The 17291-nt window shown below is 44.2% G+C and overlaps 1 protein-coding gene across 1 annotated transcript; it reads right to left on the reverse strand.

The window, feature by feature from the left end:
• Positions 1 to 801: 801 nt before the first annotated feature.
• LOC121307912 (protease-associated domain-containing protein 1-like) lies at positions 802 to 5495 on the reverse strand. Its single transcript, XM_041240230.1, has 4 exons — positions 5321 to 5495; positions 2221 to 2321; positions 1286 to 1395; positions 802 to 1044 (listed from the first exon to the last, which is right to left on the reverse strand). The coding sequence occupies exons 1-4, from the start codon at positions 5397 to 5399 to the stop codon at positions 873 to 875; spliced, it is 462 nt and encodes a 153-aa protein (XP_041096164.1). The 5' UTR covers positions 5400 to 5495; the 3' UTR covers positions 802 to 872.
• Between the last annotated feature and the right edge of the window lie 11796 nt (positions 5496 to 17291).

The raw sequence follows: 17291 nt of genomic DNA on the forward strand, positions 1-17291 counted from the left end.
GGTAAATCTTTGCAACCATCACCAAAAGTCAAGCAGAGAACTCCCCCTTTCATGTCAACCTTCAAACAATGACAGCTACCATTAATATTCAAGCCAGGTCAATTTAACTCTACGTCCCAGTATGCACTCACCAGTCTCTCTCTCTCTCACGCTCACGTGCCTCTCTCTCCCAGTCTCTCGCTCACGTGCCTCTCTCCCAGTCTCTCGCTCACGTGCCTCTCTCTCCCAGTCTCTATCTCCCAGTCTCTCACTTACATGCCTCTCTCTCCCAGTCTCTCTCCTAGTCTCTCTCTCCCAGTCTCTCGCTCACGTGCCTCTCTCCCAGTCTCTTGCTCACGTGCCTCTCTCTCCCAGTCTCTCTCTCCCAGTCTCTATCTCCTAGTCTCTCTCTCCCAGTCTCTATCTCCCAGTCTCTAGCTCACGTGCCTCTCTCCCAGTCTCTTGCTCACGTGCCTCTCTCTCCCAGTCTCTATCTCCCTCTCTCACGCTCACGTGCCTCTCTCTCCTAGTCTCTCTCTCCCAGTCTATCGCTCACGTGCCTCTCTCCCAGTCTCTTGCTCACGTGCCTCTCTCTCCCAGTCTCTATCTCCCAGTCTCTCGCTTACGTGCCTCTCTCTCCCAGTCTCTATCTCCCAGTCTCTCACTTACGTGCCTCTCTCTCCCAGTCTCTATCTCCCAGTCTCTCACTTACGTGCCTCTCTCTCCCAGTCTCTATCTCCCAGTCTCTCACTTACGTGCCTCTCTCTCCCAGTCTCTCGCTCACGTGCCTCTCTCTCCCAGTCTCTATCTCACAGTCTTTCACACACGTGCCTCTCTCTCCCAGTCTCTATCTCCCAGTCTCTCGCTCACGTGCCTCTCTCTCCCAGTCTCTCTCACCCGTCTCTTCCCAGCAGGAACAGAGCTGGGATGCTGGTGGAGACTGCAGTGCCGTCCTGCACCATCTCCACGTAGAGGCTGTCATTATCATATGCATTGTCAGCGATGAGGACCGCCTTGCCACCCGCTTCCTCCACCCGGCGAGCCTTAGAGAGGAAAGAGCACCCTCTGCAGGACAGGGAGACAATCGCACCACAGTCACACCATTTTAAAAATCAAAAACAGTTTAATATCACCATAAGAACAGCTGTCTATGAATGGTGTCAATAAGAGGAGCTGACATGTATCAAATAACCTGGCAAAATGAGCATTACAACACTAGGAATAAGCCTGCTTTGCAATGCAGAGTGAATATCATCCTTATTGCCCTCGCCTCTCTCCAGGTCATTCATACAGGTGGGTGCCCTACCCTCTTTCCAGCAATGTGATCTGCCCCTCAAGGAGCGCCGCGTTCCTCAGATCAGTACAGCCATCGGGAGGCTCGGCCAGCACCAGGTAGATCTCCTCATACAGCCGGGTCTGAAACAAACAAACACGACGTCAGGGAAACAGGGGTGGAAGGAAGACTCCCACTGCAGTGTGATCCATTCCTGCCTTTACTAGGAGTCTAATAACATAGACCTGAGCTTGTTAACTATACTCTGTGGCCAATCAAGCTTGTAGTAAAACCTAGAATAGGTGGAACTGTTTTGCAATAAGAGTCTTATTTCTACCCCTGGGGAAACCTCTCTTTTGCTTCTGTATAATAATGCGTACTGAAGGTGGACCACAGCATAAAGACATTCACACAATTGGGGTCTATTACAATTCTTAACAGTGACGGATCTTAATACCACCAGACCTCATTTAACTGTATTTTTGTTGTACAGTAAAACCTTGATTATCTGAAACTCAATGATCTGAATACTTGTGCAATCTAAACAGCCCCCTGCTCACCTGTCTTGTTGTGTGTAGGGCTCTGTCACAGATACTGTGCTATTCAGCCCTTCATTTCTGGAAATGTGCTGAACAGTGTAGTACTGTACGTTATAACAGCGATTTTATTTTCTGAGCATTTATCGAAAAAAATAAAGAATTAAAGAAAAAAGACCTTTTTGGAATGCTTGTAGCCAATCATAAAACCAATAGCGAGGAAACTCTCAATAACTTACAAGCACAATTACACAGATGTGTTAAGGTTCAAATACACTTCCAATTACACTGTAATTGTAATTAATTACAATTAGGACTGACCCCAAGCTTATTTTTACACCCAATTCTAAATGATTTACACTCAGATAACACTTTCAAACCTAAAGTTCAACCCCTTCAAAGCCAGGTGGAAGGGGGGGGGGGGGTACTCACAAAGACCCCCCCGAAATCTTGAGCGGGAGCCGCAGTGAAGATGTAGCCGATGTCCTTGGGGCTGAGAACTCTGAAATACAGAAACTCGTTCACACCGAGACCTGCAGGGAGTGAGAGACAGCGGGAGCGAGGGAGGGAGAATGGCAGAAGGAAAGCGGGGATGAGAGGCAGAACAGCATCATCGAGTTTGTCAGGTTTTCAGAACAGTGTAAGAAGCTCAATGCAAATATCAACATTATACAGCAGTTTGGAGTGAACTATGCAAACATATGGCTAATCTAAAGAGTCTGGACAGGCCCCTATTAAACACAGTGGGGCAGCAGCATAGTTAACAAGTACAGTAGTGGAATTGGGTTTGAGAAATACTGGAACTGCTCTTACAGTATGTCACTGTACTGAATGGGCAATCTATGACGTGTGTAAAATACTCTGGGCTGTCTTTTTTATTGAAAGGGCTATTATTCAATTTTGATCAGATATAAGAGAAGTACTCAGAACAAATCCCTAATCCGGACAGTTCATTCCTATATGCCTTGTATTATCCACTAAGTGGAGCTCTCTATACAGGTCACACAGAGCAGCCACTGAGCTCTTCAGAGTGGAATCACACAGGATGTTAAAATTGGTTGTTTCTAACATTTGTTGTGACTGCTCAACCAACAACAACAACATCATCATCATTGCACATATACAGAACCTTTCAAGACCAGGTACTCTCAAAACACCGAACAAATGTTAGCAGAGCAATATGATTAAAAACGAAGAGTTTAAAATGAAGAAACATTTTAGTTGTTGTTAGTCAGCTATTTCAAACCTATTCACAATCTTAATGCAGTGTTCAAAGAAATGCCTTTCCAAACAGATCTGTTTTAAATGAGACAATCAAACAGGAAGAGCCTGCTTGACTAACCAAAGGTGGGAAGGAATTCCAAAGACTCGGGAAGAGGTAAGAGGATGTGAGGTAAGAGGAAGTCTTTTCACTCCTGGTACTCATTTTACACCTGGGAAGTTGCAGCAAACTGGCATCCTGTGTCTGGACAGGGATGTTTAGGACAATAATTCTGTAACTAACAACGTTATTACCCACACACACATCCCTATCGGTATCACGATGAATCACATGTCACACACACAGTACACCCCTATCGCTATCACAACGAATCACGTCACACACACATCCCTATTGGTATCATGATGAATCACATGTCAACCGTAGGTATAGAATAGTACAGAATAAGAAATGGCAATGAATGGGGTCCTAACGAAAATATGAAAATATGAAAATCGCATCAGCGGCATCTCAAACCTCGTGTCCAGGGGCCTCATTTGTCAAAGTTGGCGTAATTTTGATTATAATTTGGAGCGTACGCTCAAACCCATAAATTTGAGTACACAAGAAAAAAATGGGATTTAATTGGCATACGCCACACCTAGGCACGGTTTCGTTGATAAATCACACTCATCCTATAAACGTGCGCACGTGCAGCGCTTCAATTCCTGCCCTCAATTAGCCTTACATGGTGCACAAATGGAGGCATATTTCAAAGTGACAACGAACACTGTAAAAGAGAAAGAAGAAGAAACGTTCTAACGCAGCAATGGCAGGTGCACAGCTAAGGAAGACCAAGAAACGCAATTTTACAGAGCCTGAGATTGAGGTTCTGTTAAGCAAGGTGGAGGCTAAAAGGGTTTCTCTTTTCAGCAGCTTAAGTAGTGGCCTGTCAAATAAAGAAAAACATGTAGCTTGGCAGGAGGTCACCGCTGCTGCAAACTCTGTGAGTTCTGAGAGCCGGACCATGATCGAAATAAAAAAGAAATGGTCCGACATGAAGGCTGAGGGTAAAAGGCGCACTGTGACTATAAAAACTAGTGTGCGAACTACAGGAGTCAAGTCATAAAATGTGCATTGTTGTAATTATATTAACCATATGCTACTATCACAGTCTGGTTATCCACTTGTGCTGATGCATTTATATGCTAATATCTTTATTTGGCCATTAACAGCAATAAAACAATAGCCCTTGAATAACTATTGTACAAATGCCCAATATCTTATTTTACTTAACAAAACATGCTTCAAGCGTGCAATATCACTTTTCAGCCACTGGAAGTAGAGTATGGATGGTCAGAAGTTTACATAGAGGTACGCACATTTCCACATCAAGTTGAAATTTGATAAATCACAAAGTTTGCGTGGAATCGAGGGTACGCACAGTGTAGGCACATATCTGTGCGTACGGACGGTTGATAAATAAGGCCCCAGGCACACGTCGTTGTCACGGTGATTTACATTATAACTGGAATAACTGGAATAGCCTGTTCTCAAGGCACATATGTGTATGCATTGTGACATGCACAAGTCATCAGTTTAACCGAGTTTGGTTTGTACAGTTTGGTTTGTTAATACAGAGACTAAACCGCAGTAATGCTACTGATCCGAGGCTGCCACCCTACCTGATTCTGAACTACAGAAGTCCCTCTATCACTCTGACACAGATCAAACTGTATTCTTCTCAGGGACAAAAAAAAAGTAAAAACCTTTAGCTATAGACAGTACGGGGCAGAGAGCAGACTAAATCAGAATATATCACTTAGTTTCCACTAATGAATCAAAATGCACCATATAATAATAATAATAATAATAATAATATAAATGCTAACATGTATTCATATAACTCTTAGAGTATCTTTGAAGACACTACATGGTGTTTATATAGCCACGCACTGGATTTGATCATTTTAACATTTCACGTTAATAAAGGCATATACACGGCTACCTGTGCATGGGGGCGAGGACTGGCATAGCCACGTACATCTTTGAGATTGTCTGAGTATACGCTGGTCGGATATATTTGCTCACGTTACAAAGACATATTTTGTTTCCGCACACCAGTCAACAATGACTTCTTCCTTGTGCCCAGATCTCCTGCCCGCCGCTCGTCTACATCCAACCACACTGTTTTCAATGCATCGCTTTATTTTCAGAGCAACGCATTTTAAACACACTGACGCTTAATAATTGCAGCAGCTGCTGCCTCTGTGCACAGCTTGCAAGCGGGGAGCAGGGGAATGCTACGTTGCGTACAGCGCCAGCTCCTACCTGTCGCGATCTGTGGAAGCTGAATAAGGACGCCCCAAACTTTAAGACAGAGCAGCAACCCCTCGATTCCTTTGATCATTCTGGGTGAACACAGAACTGGAGTCTCGTCCGTCGCTCGCCTCTCTCTCACAAGCCTTTGTTGCTTGGGAGTCACTCCGTGTAACAAATGCTCGGCCCGCTGTGGAGGAAGCGGGCTGTGATTGGTTGCAGAGAAACTTACCATTTAAAGCGACCTTACTTCTCTAGCGCGGGAGAATGGATCGCTGGATCCTGGGAAGCAGTGGAGCAGAGTATACGCTATTAAATATAGCTATAACTGCAGAAAGAAAATAAAGTAATGCCAGCGTTTATATACACATGGAAATATTGTAATAAACATGTCTGCAATTATATGATCAGATTCCAGTTCAGCGTTAGCCATCTCAGCTGTACTGCGATCAAGGAAGAAGCAGAAACAGTACTGAAACTAACAAAGGGTAGAATAATATATTTTAAAACCTTTATAAGAAATCAATGGTCAAAGACTGACTACAAATCACGCTTATTTTAGTCGACTAACTGTGACAATATCTAAGGACTAAGACTGGACTAAAGTAAACCAACAGACTAATACTAAGGTGACCGTATGGCTCCGTGTTCAGCGGGACAGTTTGGGACAGTTCAGGCTTTTCAACTCACAACCCAATGCATTCTGGTAAGCGTAGTCCCGCATCTCTTATAGAAAAGAATGGTACACGAGACAGGTAAAACGTGCCAGAATGCATTGAGTTGACAGGTAAAATGTATCAGCATGCATATGGTTGCCTCAAATAATACTAGACTAAAATCCCAGAATGCATTGGGTTGACAGGTAAAACGTACCAGCATGCTTTGGATTGAGAGTTGAAAAGCCTGAACTGTCCCAAACTGTCCCTCTGAACACGGAGCCATAGGGTTGCCTTAAATAATACTAGACTAAAATCCCAAAAGCTTGTCATCAACTACACTGAGAGATTGGCTAAAATAAAAAAAAAGATGCTGACTAAATGAACGTTGCTTGGCTGGAGTCACAACATCCCCTACAAACACTTGAAATAGATCTAAACAAGTAATCCACAGCAAACCACATCTTAACACAAATATAGGTATGGCTTGGAAACTGTCCGAATAATTTCAGTGAAGATATTTTTTGGGTATCTATGTATGAGTGAGTAGATTAGCTTGTGTGATGTGATTTTGCTTTGATGGGAGCATTTTGCATGTGTGTGTGTGTGTGTGTGTAATGAACTGTGTTAAGCATTACCCCCCTGCCTCCCCATCTTCTTTATTGGGACTGCCCTTTTAGGGCATGATTGATGATTGATCAGAAACTAACATGCTATAATCCCAGTGATTCTAGCCAATCTCGAGTGATTCTGTCTTTGAAACGTGGTCATTCAGCCCATTGGTTTAGGACAGTGGTCTTGGCCCAAGTCATAACTGGACTGTAATTCTAGGGTTCCTTGATTGAATTCTTTCACTTTCTTCTTCAACACAGATAATGCTTGCTTTTGAACAGGGAACAGGAACAGCACTGATAGGCTGAATGATGTGTCAAATATGTACACTGCTAATCTCTTTCTTCTCATTTTCAGCTGTAACCATTGCAGGGTATATCGCTGTCAAAGAAGATGTATTCCCTGATCAAAGTGCCAACCTAACTGGAACTGCAAGTCAGACCTGCACAGCACAGTTCAAACAGTACATGTAAGTTTTAAAGGAGCCCAACATGCCTGAGCAACTGAAATATGAAGACATGTGTTTGTGTCCCTGTGTCTCCTTCATTGTGATTAAACTTCAGAGACGGTACTGAAAACGAAAAGGCTGCAGAAAACTGGCAGATAAGTTAATGTGATACAGAAGTGAATTTATATTTAATAAAGAGATTACCAAAATGTTCATTCAAATGAGGCAAATTGCTTCCCATTTAGGAGAATATAAACTCTTATCAAATTAATTTTGTATGTGTATTCAAGTTAGGATTGACTGTTGGGGATGTTGAACTGTGACTGGATTCCATCTGCACCTCTGCAGAGCAGATAAGCTTTTAAGGAACAAACAGGCTCTTGCACAGCTGTGTTGCACACATGTGACCAATAGAAGAGCGGCTTGAGAGCTTGACAGAAGGAATAGAAGTACACAAGAGCTGCAAGGTGTTACTGGAGTACAGCCAGTGCAGCAATCTGCACCAAAACCAGCCCAGGGCACCAGCAAAACATGTCTTGTTGGGCACGTACCAGTAAGGAGAAGTATGGAGTGGGTAAGTCATCACTTTTGGCATTTATAATCCGCAGTGTTACATTTCTTTATACAGAGTGAAGGTGCATTTCTAGTAAACAGCACAGCGCTCAAGCTGAAGCAATGCTGCAAAGGTTTCCTGAGCTGTCATCTACTCATAAACAGACACTGTAGTTGCACGGTAACGTTACAGCACTTTTAAGCAAAGGAAATTAAAGCTATTCAGATCATTACAACACAGCAGCACAAGACTTTAGGTTTAAGAAGAACAGAACTGTTTTTTTTTTTAATTATCAGCATACAGTAACTCTACTCCATCTATGTGATAAAGTGTATAGATATGCAAAACCTGTTAACATTTGATAGTGTTGTCAGCTCAAATGTAGTTACTGTCCGTGTGAAGTTACAGATGATTTCCTTGTAAGAAGCATGTATACCAAATCAGGAGAGAAGGAGAAAATGCTTTGCACTGAATGTCACTTCCACCAGTATTGTACCTATGTGAAAGAATCCTCTTTGAACCAGATTGTCACTGGTTTTCATCAGGTATCTGCTCATCTGGAGATTTACAATACTCAGGAAGAGACATTCAGCAGAAGACCTTTCCCCAGGTACTCAGCGCCTGTGCAATGTCACTCAGCTGATTAATGAAAACAACTGTGCTGAAAAGACTTTGCAGGAAATCACACAGAACAGGAGAGTGCAGAGGTTTGTTCTCGACTCTGCGTGTCCAGTGTCCAGTTCAGAGTGTCTCACCAGCACGAGGGTCTGCATGTTATTCACTTCAGTGTGCAGTTCAGAGCGTCTCACCAGCACGAGGGTCTGCACGTTATTCACTTCAGTGTGCAGTTCAGAGCGTCTCACCAGCACGAGGGTCTGCACGTTATTCACTTCAGTGTCCAGTTCAGAGCGTCTCACCAGCACGAGGGTCTGCACGTTATTCACTTCAGTGTGCAGTTCAGAGCGTCTCACCAGCACGAGGGTCTGCACGTTATTCACTTCAGTGTGCAGTTCAGAGCGTCTCACCAGCACGAGGGTCTGCACGTTATTCACTTCAGTGTGCAGTTCAGAGCGTCTCACCAGCACGAGGGTCTGCACGTTATTCACTTCAGTGTGCAGTTCAGAGCGTCTCACCAGCACGAGGGTCTGCACATTATTCACTTCAGTGTGCAGTTCAGAGCGTCTCACCAGCACGAGGGTCTGCACATTATTCACTTCAGTGTGCAGTTCAGAGCGTCTCACCAGCACGAGGGTCTGCACGTTATTCACTTCAGTGTGCAGTTCAGAGCGTCTCACCAGCACGAGGGTCTGCACGTTATTCACTTCAGTGTGCAGTTCAGAGCGTCTCACCAGCACGAGGGTCTGCACATTATTCACTTCAGTGTGCAGTTCAGAGCGTCTCACCAGCACGAGGGTCTGCACGTTATTCACTTCAGTGTGCAGTTCAGAGCGTCTCACCAGCACGAGGGTCTGCACATTATTCACTTCAGTGTGCAGTTCAGAGCGTCTCACCAGCACGAGGGTCTGCACGTTATTCACTTCAGTGTGCAGTTCAGAGCGTCTCACCAGCACGAGGGTCTGCACGTTATTCACTTCAGTGTGCAGTTCAGAGCGTCTCACCAGCACGAGGGTCTGCACATTATTCACTTCAGTGTGCAGTTCAGAGCGTCTCACCAGCACGAGGGTCTGCACGTTATTCACTTCAGTGTGCAGTTCAGAGCGTCTCACCAGCACGAGGGTCTGCACATTATTCACTTCAGTGTGCAGTTCAGAGCGTCTCACCAGCACGAGGGTCTGCACGTTATTCACTTCAGTGCGCAGCTCAGAGCGTCTCACCAGCACGAGGGTCTGCACGTTATTCACTTCAGTGTGCAGCTCAGAGCGTCTCACCAGCACGAGGGTCTGCACATTATTCACTTCAGTGTGCAGTTCAGAGCGTCTCACCAGCACGAGGGTCTGCACGTTATTCACTTCAGTGTGCAGTTCAGAGCGTCTCACCAGCACGAGGGTCTGCACGTTATTCACTTCAGTGTGCAGTTCAGAGCATCTCACCAGCACGAGGGTCTGCACGTTATTCACTTCAGTGTGCAGTTCAGAGCGTCTCACCAGCACGAGGGTCTGCACGTTATTCACTTCAGTGTGCAGTTCAGAGCGTCTCACCAGCACGAGGGTCTGCACGTTATTCACTTCAGTGTGCAGCTCAGAGCGTCTCACCAGCACGAGGGTCTGCACGTTATTCACTTCAGTGCGCAGTTCAGAGCGTCTCACCAGCACGAGGGTCTGCACATTATTCACTTCAGTGTGCAGTTCAGAGCGTCTCACCAGCACGAGGGTCTGCACATTATTCACTTCAGTGTGCGGTTCAGAGCGTCTCACCAGCACGAGGGTCTGCACATTATTCACTTCAGTGCGCAGCTCAGAGCGTCTCACCAGCACGAGGGTCTGCACATTATTCACTTCAGTGTGCAGTTCAGAGCGTCTCACCAGCACGAGGGTCTGCACGTTATTCACTTCAGTGTGCAGTTCAGAGCGTCTCACCAGCACGAGGGTCTGCACGTTATTCACTTCAGTGTCCAGTTTCAGAGCGTCTCACCAGCACGAGGGTCTGCACATTATTCACTTCAGTGTCCAGTTTCAGAGCGTCTCACCAGCACGAGGGTCTGCACGTTATTCACTTCAGTGTGCAGCTCAGAGCGTCTCACCAGCACGAGGGTCTGCACATTATTCACTTCAGTGTGCAGCTCAGAGCGTCTCACCAGCACGAGGGTCTGCACATTATTCACTTCAGTGTCCAGTTCAGAGCGTCTCACCAGCACGAGGGTCTGCACATTATTCACTTCAGTGTCCAGTTCAGAGCATCTCACCAGCACGAGGGTCTGCACATTATTCACTTCAGTGTCTAGTTTCAGAGCGTCTCACCAGCACGAGGGTCTGCACGTTATTCACTTCAGTGTGCAGCTCAGAGCGTCTCACCAGCATGAGGGTCTGCACATTATTCACTTCAGTGTCCATTTCAGAGCGTCTCACCAGCACGAGGGTCTGCACATTATTCACTTCAGTGTGCAGCTCAGAGCGTCTCACCAGCACGAGGGTCTGCACATTATTCACTTCAGTGTGCAGTTCAGAGCGTCTCACCAGCACGAGGGTCTGCACATTATTCACTTCAGTGTGCAGTTCAGAGCGTCTCACCAGCACGAGGGTCTGCACATTATTCACTTCAGTGTGCAGCTCAGAGCGTCTCACCAGCACGAGGGTCTGCACATTATTCACTTCAGTGTGCAGCTCAGAGCGTCTCACCAGCACGAGGGTCTGCACATTATTCACTTCAGTGTGCAGTTCAGAGCGTGTCACCAGCACGAGGGTCTGCACATTATTCACTTCAGTGTGCAGTTCAGAGCGTCTCACCAGCACGAGGGTCTGCACATTATTCACTTCAGTGTGCAGTTCAGAGCGTCTCACCAGCACGAGGGTCTGCACATTATTCACCAGACATTATTCTCCAGCATATTTATTTGCAGGGATGTCCAGCAGTCCGGCCAGGATCCACATACTCCTCTGCCTTCCCAGATTGCCCCCCCATCCCAAGTTGGGAGGCGTCTGTCATCACCACTTGGCGGTTTAACACTACTCCCATTTACACACTTTTGTGCAGGTGAGGGGTCTTCCTCCACCAGCGTAGGGCTGCCGAGCACGCATGAGACACAGTCTGCCGACGGTGTCTGTTGCGTTTTTTGTTGAGGTGGAACACATTGAGCCATGCTTGTAGTGGGTGCATGCAAAGCAGACATAGGAGGGTGACCTGTGATCCCTGTTGGAACAGGGAGAGGCAACCCTGGATAGCTGCAGGTCTGTCGTGTGACAGGTATGCACGCATCGCTGTGGAGTCCAGCCCGAGCCCCAAGTACGTCGTGCACTGCACCGGTGTAACTGTTGATGGTGAGGCCTAGCCTCACCAGATTCTGTCACGACCATTGTGTGGGCCTCTGTGCCCTCTCGTCACTGGGAACAGATCAACCAGTCGTCAAGATCGTTTATTACTCTGATCCAGGACAGCATCCACGCACTTTGAGAACCTACGAGGAGCTAGGGAGAGGCCGAATGGCAGCACAGCCGCGGTGGGCGAGTTGAAGCAGACAGCAAAACCACGGTAGAAAGATAGTAAGGGGAGAGCACACTGTCTGTTTTCAAGGCCCGACTCACCAAGGTGGGCGAGCCTACGCAGCCATTGAGGTTTACTCGACAGCGGGTATGTGGCAACGCCTAGCCCCATGGAGCCGGTAAGGGATTTGATCCTGGATTCAGGTTCCAATCTGAGCAGCGCTTCATGCTCTTCGAAGACAAAAGCTTACCTTATTGCCCCATAAAAGCAGTAGGGCAAACAATGTGGTCACTACAGGTTTTACATCTCTTAGATGCTAACATGCTGAAGAGTAGCTTTTGTTTTGTTTGTATACGCGTACCCTAGAAGGTGTTCTGATGCGGGTGCAAAGGAAACATTTCACAGAGGAACTGGATGCTTCTAATGGCAGACATCTAATAAGAAACTGCAAGGAAAAATAATTCAGCCTTTCTTCTTTGCAACTCAGCAGTTTATTATTTAAATTGCCTTTGCCTTCAAAATAGGACAGTTGTTTATATATTGACTGTATAAACACTGGAATTGCATCTTGCATTTCCAGCTCTAACTAATTCCCCCCCCCCCGCCTCTCTCTCTCTACGCAGCGATTTGGAATTTCAAAGGGACCAGTGAGTATCGCCTCCCCCTGCAGATTGGGGACACGGTGCATATCCTGGAGCTCAGAGAAGGTAACCTTGCAAACAGTAGAATAAAGCTTGCACGCTCATTCGGTCTTGTGAGTAACACCCCCCTCATTAGGTCTTGTGAGTAACACCCCCCCCCCCCCCCCATTGTCTACTCAACGCGAGGACGTCGGGTGAACCCTGGGGTCAAACCATGAGCCTGCTCTGTGGGAGCTCTGTACTCAGTATTTAGTACACGTAATGGGTTAACTTCAAGCATGCTTTGGGGTTAATTTAACTGAGCAAGCCACAAGTAAGCCAGTTCATTCATTGCTGAAATCAGAGGAGAAAGTCCTTATCCAGTAAAAACATAATTAAAATAGTATGCTGAACAACAAATCACAGATAAATGCTTTAAAAACACTTCAGTCTGGGTAAGAGACCTTTGATATGTTTACTATCATAACATCTTTCCTGCAAGTCCCTCGTGTTTCTTCTATAGACATATGTTTCGTTTTCCAGATAGTACTTTCACCTTGATTCTGGTCCACTTGAAGCGGTTGTAGATAAGAAAATACTTTCAGATGTATTATCTGTCATGCACTTCACTTTGATCACGCAAATTTAAGACATGACATCTAGTACTACTCTAGGTTAAAAAAAGTTTGTTTTCCTTGCCTTCCACAAAGTCTTATACACTTGCACCTCTTAGCTCAGCAGTGTAGTTAGAGGCAGTTCATGTTAAGTGTTAGCAGTGTGTAAGTATTGTGTGAGTTAGTGCTCTGCAGATCGCACAAGCCTCGGCCTTGCTCATCTGATCATCAGATAAACAGATTATGTCTTCGTATGTGATTATGTCACCTACCAGCCCTGCTGCTGCCCAATTATATATATTTTGTGATAGAGTATACATTCCAGAGCAAACTTGGGCATCTGTGGGGCCGTGGGTGTAAAAAATGCACACTCCATCTGGGTAAAGGTTGTGGTGATGGTTTCAAAGAAAACAAAAATAATAAAATGTGAAGACAACATAAACCAACTGGGTAGTAAACAAAGTGTGAAATAATGTAATTTGTTTAAAAGTATAATTATAGTTAATAAATTAATGTAAATTGGTTCTCACAGATTGAGATATTAGGTTAAATCATAGACTTGGGTTTATGTTATGTTTTGTTGAAAAAAAAAGGTATCGTATCAGAAAGGATATATGAAGGCTTTAAGACTCTGGGGACTATACTGATGTCAAGAAAGATCATCAATTTAACGTAATTGTTTAATAGTCTAATTGTCTGGCAGTTAAAAGTGGTAAAGTTGAGATGGTTAAAGTTTAAAGGGAAATGTGAGGAGGACTGGCTGTGAGCCTGAGTGGACGTAGCGAAGGTAAGAAATTCAGTGTAAACAGGAGTAGCCTGTCCCCGTTTAGAGAGGGACACCTTTGTGTTTAGTTAGACACAAAACGGGTTTAGGCCTTTCTTTTGTATTGTTTTTAAATAAAGCCCTGCCCCGGCGTGTTTCATTGTAAGTATGGCTTTTGCTTGGAATTATTCCTATATTCTACATCACATAATGTCATTTACCTGGTAGACTGCAGTTAATTCGTCACTATATATATATATATATATAGTAAGGGATAGGTTGGTTTAAAAAGTAATTCATGTAAATTGTTTGGGATCAAAAACTAAAGATGGGTTAATTAATACACTGTTAATTGATAATGGTTTGTTAAATAAGGGAGATAAAAAATATATATATAATTAAATCAGGGGCATTAGGACCAGATAGTGGCTACAGGAGTCAGGACCAACTCAGGTTTATTTAATAGATTAATTAGCAGATTAATTAAGAAAGTTTAAAAGGGTGTGAGTGGCTGTGTTTGGTTTGTGTTGGCGCGCAAGTGGGTTATTGTTTGTATTGTGGAAGCGGGACAAGGAACTATTTGGAAAGGTATTTGGGAATACGATTTGGACTGTGAATTGGTTTTGACGACGAGGGAACAGGCTTAGCTTGTCTCGTTATTAGTTGGAGAAAGAACTGTTTAGATAAGGCCTGAGAACAAGTTAGGTTTTGCTTTGTTTATTTTTCTTTTTTATTGTAAACAATAAACACATGCTGCAGTGTTTCCTGGCACCCTGTGTTTAAAACGTTTATTTGAAGAAGGAAAATGTGTGACTGGAGGGCAATCCATCACTATATATTAATGTTTGTGTAGATAGATAGTGTGTGTGTATCTTCACGTGCAAGATGTGCATTACGCAGTCCATTGTCTCTTAGGTATGCTGAAATCTGGCAGATCTTGCGATTTGACAGAACCTTCCTGCTTAAACTCGCTGCTCTCAAGCCTTTGTTTCTTTCAGGGCATATTCCCCATATCCTTTATCAAAGTGAAGAACGCCGGAGTGGAGATGAGAGAGTAGGAGATAAGCAGCTTGAAGACATTACAAACCTACATTCAATATATATCCTTTTTTTTTTTTAACTTAAGGGCCTGTTTTTCAGAAATATTAGTATAAATCTGACTTGTTTTATCTGTCAACTTAATTTTTTTCATATTTTAATGTAAATATTCAACAATTGCAATTTAATTTTTTTTTGTTCCAGAGCTTTAGTTTTCCTGAGATTTACTCGATGTAAGTTACCAAGCTTGGAATATCAGCCCCTTTGTAAGATACTGCAGTGTATTGGTACTGATAGTTGAAGGATGAAGCTCAGTTTTTACTTTAAGAAAGTGAAATAAAGTCTGCGATCAACACCAACATTAAGAAGACATCTTCATATTTCATATAGTACAGCTTCACACAATGCAATCCTCAGCCCACCAGATCAGCTTTTAATGATCATGTTTAACCCAATCTGTGTTGGTGTGTTTACCCCTGCCATGGCTCTGTATGGAAACCTCACTGTCTTTGTTCCAGAGGTCGAGAGACGATTGTCTTGTGTGATGCCGATGGTGCAGGAGATCACCACCACCCTGAGGGAGTGGGCCCATAACTGGAGACACCGGCGCTCCATGACCAGACCTGGACACCCCTGCTTTAAAGGAACTATTCCATCTTTGAGGGTTCTTAAATATCAAATCCCAGCATGGGATACTGCAACCTCTAATCATATCAAATGAGCTCCGATTCAAATATTAGGACAACAATCCCCCCCCCCCCCCCCCCCCCCCCCCTGCAGAGCAGAAATCAAGGCACTTTATTTACTTTTAAAAACAGACCCCCTAGAGCAGAGGTGGCTGTTCAACTCCTGATCTTTGTTCCAGCCCTGGTCTAAATTGTTTAATTGAACCAATGAAACCTCCTCACTAAAGTAATTAATTACATCATGTAACCTGTGGAACCTGGGGTGGAATGGCCCTCCTCCAGGACTGTGGCTGGGCACCCCTGCTCTACAGAGACTCACACACACTGTTCTACATGCTGTCATCTTCTTTTAGAACAGCTGACAATACCCCGCTGTCTTTGTCAAGGGGATTTCCACAGTATCTTATTGAAGCTGTTTTGCAGCTCTGTCTGTTTCTTTGTTCCTCTTGCTATAAAAACATCTCCCTTCAGCTGTGAGAGATCTCAAAACCCAACACTGCTTTCTTTAAAGCTCTGAGATGACAGCCAGTAAATCTTTTAGGAATCAAAGAACACAGTCCTGCTTCCAGTGACTTTTATAAAAACACAGATATACGAGCAGTGCATCTCTGGAAAGCATGGCTGTATAGCCATACAACAGAAATAACAGGAGTCCTCTTTCCCTCTAAGAAGCAACGTATTAGCACTGGCTTCTGACATATTCCGATCACTGAGCAGCAAAGCACTGGCAGAAAAGGATCTTCAGCAGCCTTAACCAAGGTCTAGCACAGCAGATATGAGACAATCAAACAGCAACTCGGTTGAAATGCTTCCATATTAAAAGCCAAAGTGAATTTGAAATGACTTATAAGAAGGCAGCAAGCGAGCATCAGGTCAGCCTAATGTGATGGAAACATGAAAAAGGGAATAAAAGACAAACTTCTTGTACACCTAAGATCTCACACAGTATGTTTAGCAAAATAATAAGATCATAGATATTTTAAAGGGAACTGAAAACAATGAAATATGTGACGAAGTACAGTAGTCCTTCCTCCATTAATAATGGACAGCCATGGAAGATCATTTGGACCCACTTAAACACAGGGAAAACATCATGCATTTAACAAAGTCAGTGGTGTCATTTGTGAAACAAAGTATACTTAATGTATTGCAAAGTGTAGCGAGAGACAAAGAGAAGGAGATGTGATGCCTTGTGTTGGACTAACTGAACAATAATTAATCACAAGCTTTCAAGACCTCACAGGTCTCTTCTTGAAATGAAAGCAGGAAGAGAGATTAAACTGCATCTAATCATTTATTAAAATCAGCAGAAGCACTAGTACTTTCTTCTGTTGACTGCAGCATATTTACCTACATTTGAGGAAGGACTTGTTGAGACAGGCTTGTTGAAGAGAAGTGGAACTGTTTTTGTGGGTAAATTCTGCGTCCTCATACTGTGACATTTAATCTCACAGAGTTACTGCTCAGACCTCAAAGCTAGCTGTCAACCGTCACTGTACCTCACACTGACCACAAGCCAAAACCATGTGTGTGCTCAGGAGAGCAAAAGAAGCGGCTGCCTAATGTTTCAGAGCAGCACACATGGCTATCTATCTATCTATCTATCTATCTATCTATCTATCTATCTATCTTGCCCCTTTAACAACATAGACCCAGGACACGGAAATTGAATTTTATAGCACTTGAGCGCACTTTCAGTAAACACAAACTGAAAAAACACAGAATAACACCTAGCTCTGTTTTGGAGCTCTGACTGTTCAGCTTTCAGGAGTTCTTTGTTTTTCAGTACAATGTCATAAAAGTCCCCACAAGACACACTGAAGTTAAACCTGATGCAAACTTCTGACTTGACCAGGTTTGAAGACATCCTATTTCTTTCGTCGCTCCAAAGATTT

This window comes from Polyodon spathula, unplaced genomic scaffold, assembly GCF_017654505.1.
Source record: "Polyodon spathula isolate WHYD16114869_AA unplaced genomic scaffold, ASM1765450v1 scaffolds_61, whole genome shotgun sequence".
NCBI classification, from domain to species: Eukaryota; Metazoa; Chordata; class Actinopteri; order Acipenseriformes; family Polyodontidae; genus Polyodon; species Polyodon spathula.

Excerpts from the sequence above, each read along its gene's own strand:
- LOC121307912 (XM_041240230.1), bottom strand. The coding sequence starts at position 5,399 with ATGATCAAAGGAATCGAGGGGTTGCTGCTCTGTCTTAAAGTTTGGGGC. Across the intron at positions 2,322-5,320 it reads GCTTCCACAGATCGCGACAG|GTCTCGGTGTGAACGAGTTT; the intron begins GTAGGAGCTGGC and ends CACTCCCTGCAG. Across the intron at positions 1,396-2,220 it reads AAGATTTCGGGGGGGTCTTT|ACCCGGCTGTATGAGGAGAT; the intron begins GTGAGTACCCCC and ends TGTTTGTTTCAG.